The following is an 11,683-nucleotide window of genomic DNA, read 5'->3' as shown; positions in this document are numbered from 1 at the left end:
GAATATTGACAAATTACGATAGCGGCAACTCATTTTAAGGTACGCAAGTGTGCGTGTGATTAATACAAGTGGCCACGGTACTAATTCTTTTTCTATGATAGCCATGTGTGATCTAATACCATCAGTACTGTTCCTCCTTAGATTATAGAGCAACATATAAATAATTTTTGGATGGATGATGACTCTGAAGTAACACAGCTGTTCGAATAAAGATGCGCCCTGAAGGGAACCCTTGACCAATTCGAGTGTCACTCACTATTTGGGAAAAGAGCGACAACGCGTGAGTCTCACATTTGAGAGCAATGTCTTTAATTGATTTGGGACCTGTACCTGGACTTAAATCAAACACTCTAAATAAATGACTGAGACCTTTTAGAATTGAAGTATTATTGCCACGAAGCATTATCGAAGACTAAGAAGAGATTGAAAGTCTAATTTTTTTCGTGGAACCGTATGAACATCTCAGCAAATTGCCCATGTCCATTTTTTTTTTTTCCTCTCTATTGCGTCTCCTCTTACTTTCCTCTCCTTTTCCTATCCTTCTCTCTTCCACTGATTCTCGCCTGGTTAATCTTTAGTAGGCGTCATCTCTCGAAAACAACACTCTTTCCTTTAGTTCTTCCAGCTGCTGATCTCTAGTTCACTTTTGAAATCTCAGCTGTAAGTAATGCGGAAGCAATTTACTCCTCAAAATCGTACCTTAAATTAGAATCATCACCCGCTGACTCCATTTTGCACCGGTATGCGCCGTTGACAACTATTCACTTTCAGTAGAGATTAATTTTGAACTTGTTGAAGAAGCACTTTCAATCACTCCAGCCGAAAATATAGAACATACATGTGGATTATATCTCGAGTTGTAAGTACTAGCCTTTTTTGCCGAGGGTCAAAGTCGGTGATAGCCCATTTAGCGCCTTGCTAACTAACGATATTTGATAACTATCGTAGTTTGGAGAGTCCCGATGGACCCGAGCTATCTTTGTGACAATATGTTTGCAAGCCGTTCTCGCCATAATATTTGAAGCCGTTGTATATTCATACCATCAAAAAATGCTCGACATCCTTAATCAACAACATTTGAACCAAGGAGCAGACAGTATCACAAATGCATATGCCAATGCCCAGTCACTGTCAGTCTATTTCATATTATTCATTATCGCGCAAATTTTTACTATTGCGTTGGTTGTGGATGCGGTACGTGCAGCCCTATTTTAATCACCTTCTGGAAAAAAAAAAGACTAATTATAACCGCCCTGCATGTGTGTATTTAGATATACCAAAAGAACACCATACAACTTATTGCACTTTGTGTATTCGAATTTGGCATTGGTGCTTATTCAGTCATTCAGTACCATCAATCAACAACACTATTTAGTGGCGACGAAACGGTGATCGTAGTAGCTGTACAAAGTGCATACGACGCTGGACGCTGGGCAGAAATTACAGTCATCGTTCTTATGGTGCTAGGGGTGATCACCTTTACATTCCTTGCATACAAACTTTATCTAGAGTTTGGGTACGTGCTGCTCGCAATATCAGCATACGTTATATACTTCACAGGTGAACTAATATTCGAACTATTTTATTGCAGCTGGCATATTTACAAAAAAATTGGGGCTGATTTGTCAATGCGAGGTAATTGAAGGATATATTTAGCATACGTAACAAAAGCTCGGAGACACAAAAGAAAATGCTAACGGGCGAATGTAACAACATAGATCGCTACAAGATGTATCAAATTTTCATCATGATGTTGAAGTTTGATTTCTTCTTTTTCTTGGGCTTTTCAGTTCAGTACCTGGCTCTGCTTATTTTGACATCTGAGTCAAACCTGACGACAGCAGACGCAAAATCGAGTATAGTGAAACAGCTAATTGAACATATTGTTCTCAGCTGTGTTGTTACTATTGCTATGCTTCTGTTGGCATACTGGGGGGTAAGTGATCCTGGTGTTATTACTAGATTGTTCCGGCTCTGTACTCATGATTTGGCTTCCTTCCAGCTCATTCGGGAGAAGAAAAACTACATATATGGATTCATATTGGGTTCGTTTGCCAGTATGGCATATTTCATATATATGTTGGTCGAAATCTCGCAGCATCCTCAAAACTATCAAGGAACAAAAATATTTTTAACGTTTTTCTGTAAGTCTGTTTGCCGCTTAGTCGTAAACATCACTCGACCACTAACATTGTGATGAACTCTTCCATAGTGTGTGTTGATATGGTGTTGATCATCGCCACAGTGCCAGTATCCATTATATGCTTAAGAAACTTTGGCTTGGGTCTGATGAATCATAGTAAGATTTTAAAAGGAATTATATATTGCATTATGTGAAATCCAGTTTTGAGATATTGATGTTCCTTCTCATTAGTTTCACATAGCAACTCCACTGCAAACTCCACACATTCCATGACACCAATCGGTCAAGAGAAGCATAGCAATCGACGATGGTCAATAGAATAGTTAGTTCTCATACCACATTAACCCCACAAGCATCTTACACCCTGTATCTATCGTAAATGAAATATTCAAGGCTCTCCGCCTCTCTCTCCATAGTGTCCATATTCGGTAGAGGATTTTTCTTTTCTCATATCCAAACTACCTTACTAGTGCAACCAAAAATCTTTTAATTCTCATACTTTATTGCTTCAACTGACTGCATGGAGATAAAATGATAGTCGCTCTGTTATCGTTAGCATGTTGACTATACTACTACTACAGTAGCGTACGGCGCATTAGTAAAGATCAAACTTTTTTTGAAGACTGTGCAGTTTGGGCATGACTGCTTTCAAGACGAGCGGCATTCAATTTTTTTTTTATTCCATTGAGACACTTTTTTTTTTTCGAAGAGCTTTTATTCTTCTCGGGTTGTTGAGCGAAATGACACAATCGCCCTACCACCGTGTTGAATTCAACGTCCATAACAATAATCAAACCACCTCAATAAAGCTCGCGCTCAAACCTGAGTTCACTCTCAAAGATGCGTTGACCCAAGTTCGTAATGTCTGGACTGCTGAAACTAAGCACAGTGCCAACCTTGCCGCTATCAACCTTTTGTCCGTAAAAGATTCTGAAGGCTTTTGGTTACCACAAGACAGCGCAATTAATTGCGTCCTCAAGTTGAACGATAAGGTTGATGTCTTCGTAGCCAACAACAAGAGAAAGCCTGAACAGAGCGAGGTAAATTTATGATGAACGTATTTTCGGTAGCTATGTGCGCCAATACTGATCTCGGTTGTTTGTTTTTCTAGGGAGCTCCTCCAAAGAAAGCTAAAGTCGACAAGGGTGCCAAGACGAATGGTTCTACTGCAGCAAAGCAAACTTCTCCCGCCAAGCAATCAACTTCCTCTGCTACCGTGCCTGGAAGCCCTGCAAAGGGTGCAGTCAAAGCTCAGGACAAGACTCAGCCTCCCAAGGTTCATTCTCACAAAGGTGAAGGAAAGAAGGCAGAGAACGGTGGTCAAAAGAGGAAACATGAAGAGATTGCCGAGAAGTCGCCAGAAGATAAAAGTAATGACAATAATGTGAAGGCAGACGATGGCAACATGCAAGGTAAACCTGATAACAAGGCCAAGCAAGCCGATAACAAGAAAGCAAAACAGGGACAACCTAATGCCGGGAAATCAGCGAAATCTAATCACCATCAAGAAAAGCATGACAAAAACAAGAAGAAGAAAGGTAACCAGGCCGAGCAGAACAAACACAAGAAGCCGGAACATAAGACCGGAGAGAAGACCAAGCAAAATAAACAAGCTTCTAAGACTGATAAAAAGCCAAATGCTAATCAGAAGAAGCAAGCAAGTCTTGTTGAAAAGGCAGAACCCAAAGCCGATAACAAAATAGAGCAAAAGACTGCGCAAAAAAAGCAGAAGGCTGAGCCTAAGCCAGAAGAGGAGAAAGATGTCACACCTAGAGAGTTGACTGTAAGTGATAATTGACAGAAAATACTCAAAAAATAAAGAAATTCAACATAGAAACTAAGATGAACCAGGAGGAATTCAATTTGAACAGGGAAGGGCAAGCCGATGGGGGTCACACTAAGAAAACCAAATACCAGCAGAAAGAAGGACTCCAGGACGAGTCTGAACCTGAACCATTTTCGGATATGACAGTCGGTAAGACATCATAATCATAAAGCGAAAGAGGCTGCTGTTTGGACAACTTGTGCGAGTGCTAATGTCGGTTCATATTGTAGAAGAGGCAACCACAGCGAAATCCAAAACCAAGAAGCACAAAGCAGAGAAACATCAAAAACATAGTCACGATCTTTCAGCATCTGCCGCCGCCGAAGTGCATACTGAATCGAAGAAGCATAAAAAGAACAAGAAGAACAAGAAGAAGAAAGAGGAAAAGGAAATGCATAGAAAGCACAGCCATGATTTATCCGCAACTGCCCCAATAGAAGAGCAGACGCAAATCGATACCACATCGCAGAAAAAGAAGGAGAAGAAGCAGAAGAAGAAGGAAGAGAAGGCTAGAAGAAAGAGCAAGGATCTGACAGCAGATTCTCCTTTAGAGCAACCGTTGCCAATGGATACCAAGCTTGAGAAGGAGGAAAAAGCGAAGAAACACAGTCAAGCTAAAATCACTGCATCTGACGCTATGACACCGCCAGCAGTTGAAGCTGCGCCAAAGAAACATAAGGCTGAGAAGAAGCGGAAGTCGAGTCTGCTTCCCATTGCTTCATTCGAACAGGATGTACTTTCTGTCGAGCCTGAGACAACGGTTCCTGTAGCGGCTGAAATAGCTTCTGGGCCCGCTATCCATACCCAAAATGAAGATAAGGAACCAGCTGACGAAGACAATTTTATTAGCGCACTCTTCCCAGAAGCTGGGTCAGCATCTTCTGATACCACTATCACTCCACCTACGGCAGATGTCCCTGAGGAAACTACGATGTCTCCTGATGCTGAAACGGAATCTTCGCCAGAAGTGGAAGCAACTGTGACCCCGACCATAGAGGAACCTAGCTTTTCAAATGGTGCAGACTCTGGCTCTGATATTGAGGAAGAGGACCCTGAAGCAACTGTGACCCCAGACAACGAGGAACCTAGCTTTTCTCAAGCTACAGATCATGGCGCTAACTCTGATGTGGCGGAAGAGGAAGTGAATTTCAATGAAGTAGAGGAAGCAGAGGAAACGAATGTTGCTGTCAGTGAGGAATTACCAGATATTCTAGCAAGTAATTTACCTATTAGTTCGATGGAAGATACTCCTGAGCCTGATGTAGACGACATAGAGATGCAACCCTCTCCTGTTGTGGAATCGCGCGAACTATCATTTGAACCTCAAGCATCAAGTACACCTATCATGATAGATTCGCCAAGCACCAATTCTGTTCATGAAATGGAAATTGAAACACAGCTGGAGCAAAATACTGAAGCATCTTCTCTTGAGCAAGACGTGATGAAAGACGAAGGATCCACCGTCGAACAGGACGATGATGTGTCAGTTGCACAAGTCGAAGAATCTGAAGAAGTGATATCTTCTCAGGCTATACTTCCAGCTTCTGGTATAAGTACACCTACTAGCCAACTGGACATTCAGTCGACCAAGGAGGCACAAGAAGATCCGGAAAGCTCCTCTGCAGAATCGTCTTCAGACGATGATGATGACGATACTTTTGGATTTGGTGCTTTCACAAAATCAGAAGCAGACAACCAGGAACAACCTGACGGAGGCTACCTTCAGACCACCATCAATATACTTGAAGACATATCCAATGAATCTGCCAAACCAGTCGACGTCAAAGCGGTGGAGGCAGCTACAGAACTTCGCAAGGTATGTGACGAAGAATTCAAAACGCGGCTTACAAGAGCTATCAAGAATGGAGGAGAGACTGTAAAATCTGGAAAGGAAATGCAACAATTACAAGCTGCACAGTTAGGAGACGAAGATAGCGAAGATCACCCAACCTCCGGCCTATTGCCAGGCTTCATGTCCAAATCTAGAGCTCCCACTCTTTCTGAAATATACGCCAATAGCCAACGCTATATATATAAATCCATCCACGGTAGATCTCCACCACCGTCTCCATCTCGCCGTTAACACTTTTGCCTACCAATATTGTATTCTTCATTCCTGTAAATTCAGCTGTCCAACCAACGTTTTACTGATGCTTTCCAGTCTATCCAATATTTGCATCTCATTAGTAGGGTAGATAGATTAAGCGCTTTCTTTAATACATGTAAATTCAATCCCCAGCTTTGAAGCAGCAGACCAAAAAGAAGGGCTGGACAAAACGTGAATGCAAATGACCCCCGTGAGAAAACTGTGACGGTCAAGTACCTCCTAACGCTGTCCTTCTGTGGTTTTTCTCGTTATCATTTTATTCACCATGCCTCTAGAATACGCTCATGAGCCAGAAAGAGACGTAAAGGGTCTTATCATACGCAAAGATAAACCGTTCAACGCTGAACCACAGGTCTCACTGCTAGTTCAGCATTACATTACTCCGGACCCTTTGTTCTTCCATCGCAATCACGGCCCCATTCCTGAAATTGACATTCAAACACATGAAGTAGACATTGTTGGCCTTGTTAGCAATCCCCTTCACCTCACCGTAGCTGATCTCAAGTCGAAATTCACCAAGCGCACTGTCATGGCCACCCTCCAGGTAACGTAATGGATTTCGCGGACCTTCAAATCATGACATTTGGAACTTATATTTTCTTGATCTAGTGCGCTGTAAGCTGTCCTAACTACAGAGAACATGATGCAATTGATCTTATTTATACTCGAACCATTTTTATAGGGTAATCGAAGAGATGGATTGAATAGAGTCAAGAAGACAAATGGGGTAGGTCCCAGCGTGACATGGCTCGGTTGATAAGAAAACTAAACACCTATTATTAGGTTGTCTGGGGCCCAGGAGCCGTGGGTAATGCCGTTTATACTGGATGCCTACTTCGTGACGTACTCAAGGCCGCCGGCGTAGTATCAAACCCTGAAGATGTTGCAAAATTACATGCATCGTTTTCTTCCGTCGAACAGGTACGTCAGTGAATTCAACTTGGGGTTTTTACGGCAGCACATCGTACTGAGGACCACTAGTGTGAAGAAGATAAGAATTACGGTTCATCAATACCACTTTGCAAGGCGCTGTAAGTACATAGTGTAGTTTGATTTTGGTTAGCGTTATTGAAACACTTATAGACACTCCAAATGCAGCGATGAATATGGGGACGTGCTTCTGGCCTATGAGGTAATTTTTACTTTTTGGCTTTACTTGATTGGTCTTCACGTGGCATTTAATTCATGATTTCACGCACTAGATGAACGGCAAACCTCTCACTCGAGACCATGGGTATCCTATAAGAGTAGTAGTACCTGGTTACATCGGTGCTCGGTCGGTTAAATATCTAAAAACCATTAGTATCCAAAGCCACGAGTCCAATGCGTACTTTCAGCAGAAAGACTACAAAATTTTACCATCCAATGTAAGTTATCACCCGCGCCATCAACAGCCAACGCAAGACACTAAGCCATGCTTTATAGATCGAAAGTGAAGAGCAAGCTTGTAAAGTATGGTGCAACTTCCCAGCGATAGGGGAATATAATGTCCAGTCGTACGTTTGCGAGCCAGCCGATGGCGTGTCTTGTAAGCCTGGTCCATGCAATGTGCGAGGCTATGCTCTGTCTGGGGGCGGTCGATCCATTCAACGGGTCGACGTTTCCGCTGACGACGGCCGTACGTGGGTTACCGCCGACTTATACCAACCTTATTGTGGAGGAACCAAAATGTGGGCGTGGTGTTTGTGGACGGCTCAACTTCATGCTAGTACCAAACGTATTCTGAGCAGAGCAGGTCAGTGAGCATAACCTTATTTAGACTTTCTCATTGTTATTTTTTTTCATTGTCCTGACATCTCCTACTTATGGCAACCTCATTCATTGCAACCTAATAGTCGACTCGGCTGGAAACGTTCAGCAAGAATATCCTATTTGGAATTATCGAGGTGTTATGAACAACAGTTGGCGAACCATTGAACCCGATCAATCTCATTTGTGAACATCCATCAATGAAACATTCTATATTTCGCACTGCATTGTTATAAAAAAGAAAACTACAAAATGGTAAAGAAGTTAATAGCAGAACAACCCCACACTGGAGTTGCAGCAACCAAGAAAAGTAAGGACGGCATGTCTGCAACAGCAAGCAAAAAAATCATTGGGGAAAAAATGGTGACAGATGCGATGGTGAGAAGTTAAAGAAAAACAATGTACAGCGAAAGACTGTGAGAACAGCTTGAATAAATGAGTTACTCTTTCCATACTGGAGTACTTGTTACCACTGTGAATTCCAGACGGTGTTATGCGTATTCGAGCACGCACATCAAAGAAAGGTGTCAGGGCGGGAAAGAGTTAAACATCGAAAGCAAAATGGAAACTGGTATGTAGGACAGCTAGAGGTGCTGTGTTTTTGCTTTTGGGTTATTGTGAGATCAAGTGAATGAGCTAGCGAGTTGGCTTCATAGTGCTGGTGAAGGGCCGCCATCACCATCGCGTTCAACCGCAGTGGAAACTGGTGTATGTAGTGGGGGCAAGCGCGACGGGTTTGGAATCGAGTCAGACCGCCGGTTAGATTGTCGTTGGTACATTGCTGGCGACGACCGTTGCATCATACCAGGTTTGGACGTCTCCAACATGTCACTGCGATCAAACTTTGAAGGATCTTTGAACGGCGGTCGGACATTGCTGGTCAGCGGTAACGAGTCATAAGGAGTTGACGGCGAATAGGAATTGGAGGTGGAAGAACCCGTAAATTGACTATGATCCGAAGTACTTCGCGATTCCGAAGACTCCCCAGATTGTATTGGCGGTCGATGATGACCCGACTGGCTAAGTTTGTGTGGATGATGGTGATAGCGACCTTGTTTATACCATCCATTTGAACCCATCGATCGAGTATCACCAGAAGATACCGAAGTCGGCCCAGAAGAAGAAGAGACGGCTTCGCTATTTCCATAAGGTTCAAAATTGGAGGAGTTTGAGAATATACCGGAATCGGTGGTGGAGCTTGCTATATCGCTTCGACTCGATGATGGTTGTAATATTGGTGTAGCGTGCTCATTTGAATTGGCTATAGAGTTTCCGTTGCTACTACTGCTCGTGTCTCCGTTGTTGCCATTTGAGTTATTGCTGGCATCTGCGATCGAGCCACTAAACACAACACGAATATAAGCATGGAATCCATTATATCGATGGCATACACAAAAATAATTTTACTTGCCTACTCGGAGAGGCCATTTTCGGCCGTTTTCTTGGCTTGCCCACGGCGCGAGCTGCGGCTTGTTGCTTCACTTTAAAGTCGGCTAAATATCTTTGATAATCCTATTATTCATAGCCAATCAGCATTAGCAAAGTAAAAAGATGAAAGGGTTTGAATTGACTTTGTCATATCAATCATACCTTATGTTCATCCGTTTGTTCATATTTTGAAAGCGCCTCCAAATACTCTTCTTTTGCTTTTAGCGCCGTTCGATCATATTGATCTTTTTCTTCAGACGAAATCGACTTCCATCGATCGCCAACTATTTTTGCGAGGTCTGTGAATGACATATTATAATCTTTCAATTCTGATCTGACTTGATTGGAAAACATCACATAGGCAGAAGGAGGCTTGATAGGCGCGTTTTTGTCAGCTTTCGCATGTCGACGATATTTCCGTTTGGATCTTGCAAATTCACTAAAATTATCCTCCTCCGTGCTTGAAACTGTGTCGGCTCTGATATCTACAGGCGAAGTAGCGACAGGTGGTAGATGTCGTCCGTTGGGGTTATAGTTGGGTGAGTCTGCTTTGAAGTGGCGGTCCATCAGGTTAGTCAAGGCCGTATTTAGAAATGAAAATTACAAAATACATACTTGATGATGTGGCAGAAGACCGTGATGAAGCATTGTTTGTAGTTGGCAACGGCAAATTAGGATCATACCCTTTTGCATTGGCAATGGCTCGCTGAAGTAACTGTAGGATGAACATGGCGTAAAACACATACAATAAGGGAAAAGGGAAAAAAAAAAATGGAGAAAGAGGATCAGCAAGTGGCCACACAAATCGAGTAGAGAGATTTACCCAAAAAAAAAATGGGTAAAAAAATTAATTGGAAAGACTGTCGTTCTTGGCAGCCAGGCACACTTACCCGTCGATGGCCACGTTTGACATCTAGAGCTTCCAAGTCGCTTTCAATAATCTCAAAAAGCTATTGATAATGAAGTAAAAAAAAAAAAAAAATGTCAGTCAAAGTAGGTGGTGTTTTGGTTGAATAACAATTTCGCTGGCTAAATATAATAGGCGATGGAGCCATAAGATGTCACTTGTGCCCACATGTAAAGTGTCACATTGCGTGATCAAGTGGATAGTCGTTGAGCAATGTTGATAGAGCTTGATCATATCCCATTCCCCTGACATTCAATTGGAATTTGCCCTTGTTATTTAGCTTACCGATTTCAACTGATCGAACCCTTCTGCAATCAAAGCATCGGTATACTGTCCAAGGCCGCAATTGCGCAAAAATTCTTTGAGTTCCAGCTCTGAAGCTGCTTGATCGCTGCTGTTCTCCATTTCTGTTTTCAAATGTACTAGTTTGTTGACATGCAGTGTATCAGGCGTATAAGAAAAAAAAAATAAGAGGAGGTAGGTATTACGGAAAGCTGTCTTAGCATTTCTTGCCCATCGAAAATTTGGCCTCGTACGACTCCGACCGATCCTTGATCGTGTGCTGTGACTTAAATTTGTTCACCCAAATTACCTCAGTGGCTAAATCGTTCCTTTGAGAATTAGGCTCTGGTCGTTAAGCCAAAAGTAGGTCCAGCATCATTGTGCAGAATTGGATTAGTTCCTTGTGCGCGGTTACCAACATGGAATATGCAAACATACAGCTTTTACAAAAAAATAAGATTTGAGACTCATGTATGACTATTGCCTCACACAGGTCAAATCAATTTTGTGGAGAGGCGAGGTTTTCTCAATTTTTTCGAAGAATACTATAGAAAACTGCTGGCTCATGGACAAATTTTTTTTTTTAATAAAAAATTTATTACAATGCCCACTGGACAGAAGCTGTTTGGCAACCATGGCCGCTATAGATATCCTCTTGGGATTTTTTTTAAGCTTTTCCGCTGCAACGATGCCACTTCCGAGTAATACCGAAAATATGGTATGATATTGAAACATAGTACGCTTTATAGGAAAAGAAAGATTAAAAAAGTAAGAACCGGGAGTCTATCGAATAGGTAAAAATATAGAAATCCATCATTAGAATTAAACAACAATCTCATCTCAACAGTCATGAATTCCTTAGAACAAATCGATAGAACAAGGTTGCAAATGACGCAAACTTACAGGATTAGCGTTCCAGTAAATGGGTTCAGTCAATTGTACTTCCACTTTTTGTGCCCTGACTCCTTAAACTAATGCACTGCTCATCGATTAATCTTCTCACCTAACCGCAAAGCAGTCTACCAGCCAAACGCCTTGCCATCATTGTATAACTACGTCGATTGCCAGATGATAGGTCGAGTCCGTATAGGTCACGGTCGCAGTCATCTATCTAAACCGAAGAGACTGTTACTTCGTTTATTTCGATGAAGGAGCTGTATCCGGAAAATCATGATTGTTCTTTATTTCAGCAGTGCCAACTCTTGTAAAATAAAAGGTCCCGAGTGCAAAGCGTTTGGATCG

The 11,683-nt window shown here is 42.2% G+C and overlaps 5 protein-coding genes across 5 annotated transcripts; 4 read left to right on the top strand and 1 right to left on the bottom strand.

Moving 5' to 3' along the window:
* The first annotated feature begins 366 nt into the window (after positions 1-366).
* Positions 367-914, top strand: K450DRAFT_248021 (uncharacterized protein). Its single transcript, XM_051590162.1, has one exon. The coding sequence runs from the start codon at positions 454-456 to the stop codon at positions 637-639; it is 186 nt and encodes a 61-aa protein (XP_051443268.1). The 5' UTR covers positions 367-453; the 3' UTR covers positions 640-914.
* K450DRAFT_248015 (uncharacterized protein) lies at positions 740-2,772 on the top strand. The gene is made up of 7 exons (XM_051590161.1): positions 740-859; positions 949-1,194; positions 1,272-1,516; positions 1,592-1,635; positions 1,719-1,936; positions 2,003-2,144; positions 2,213-2,772. The coding sequence occupies exons 1-7, from the start codon at positions 839-841 to the stop codon at positions 2,335-2,337; spliced, it is 1,041 nt and encodes a 346-aa protein (XP_051443267.1). The 5' UTR covers positions 740-838; the 3' UTR covers positions 2,338-2,772.
* An 83-nt stretch (positions 2,773-2,855) lies between these two features.
* K450DRAFT_248003 (uncharacterized protein) lies at positions 2,856-6,262 on the top strand. The gene is made up of 4 exons (XM_051590160.1): positions 2,856-3,183; positions 3,255-3,926; positions 3,986-4,118; positions 4,202-6,262. Exons 1-4 carry the CDS (start codon positions 2,884-2,886, stop codon positions 6,049-6,051), a joined length of 2,955 nt encoding a protein of 984 aa, XP_051443266.1. The 5' UTR covers positions 2,856-2,883; the 3' UTR covers positions 6,052-6,262.
* A 38-nt stretch (positions 6,263-6,300) lies between these two features.
* K450DRAFT_247995 (uncharacterized protein) lies at positions 6,301-8,051 on the top strand. Its single transcript, XM_051590159.1, has 9 exons — positions 6,301-6,619; positions 6,685-6,690; positions 6,758-6,802; positions 6,859-6,996; positions 7,057-7,106; positions 7,174-7,207; positions 7,278-7,442; positions 7,501-7,810; positions 7,911-8,051. Exons 1-9 carry the CDS (start codon positions 6,341-6,343, stop codon positions 8,012-8,014), a joined length of 1,131 nt encoding a protein of 376 aa, XP_051443265.1. The 5' UTR covers positions 6,301-6,340; the 3' UTR covers positions 8,015-8,051.
* A 324-nt stretch (positions 8,052-8,375) lies between these two features.
* On the bottom strand, positions 8,376-10,692 carry K450DRAFT_247987 (uncharacterized protein). Its single transcript, XM_051590158.1, has 6 exons — positions 10,445-10,692; positions 10,143-10,202; positions 9,868-9,967; positions 9,415-9,800; positions 9,236-9,336; positions 8,376-9,165 (listed from the first exon to the last, which is right to left on the bottom strand). The coding sequence occupies exons 1-6, from the start codon at positions 10,562-10,564 to the stop codon at positions 8,475-8,477; spliced, it is 1,458 nt and encodes a 485-aa protein (XP_051443264.1). The 5' UTR covers positions 10,565-10,692; the 3' UTR covers positions 8,376-8,474.
* Between the last annotated feature and the right edge of the window lie 991 nt (positions 10,693-11,683).

Source organism: Umbelopsis ramanniana, assembly GCF_025399195.1.
Source record: "Umbelopsis ramanniana AG unplaced genomic scaffold K450scaffold_40, whole genome shotgun sequence".
In the NCBI taxonomy this organism is placed as follows: domain Eukaryota; kingdom Fungi; phylum Mucoromycota; class Umbelopsidomycetes; order Umbelopsidales; family Umbelopsidaceae; genus Umbelopsis; species Umbelopsis ramanniana.
Note: the sequence above shows the minus strand (reverse complement) of the source record. Positions and strands in the feature narration are given on the sequence as shown.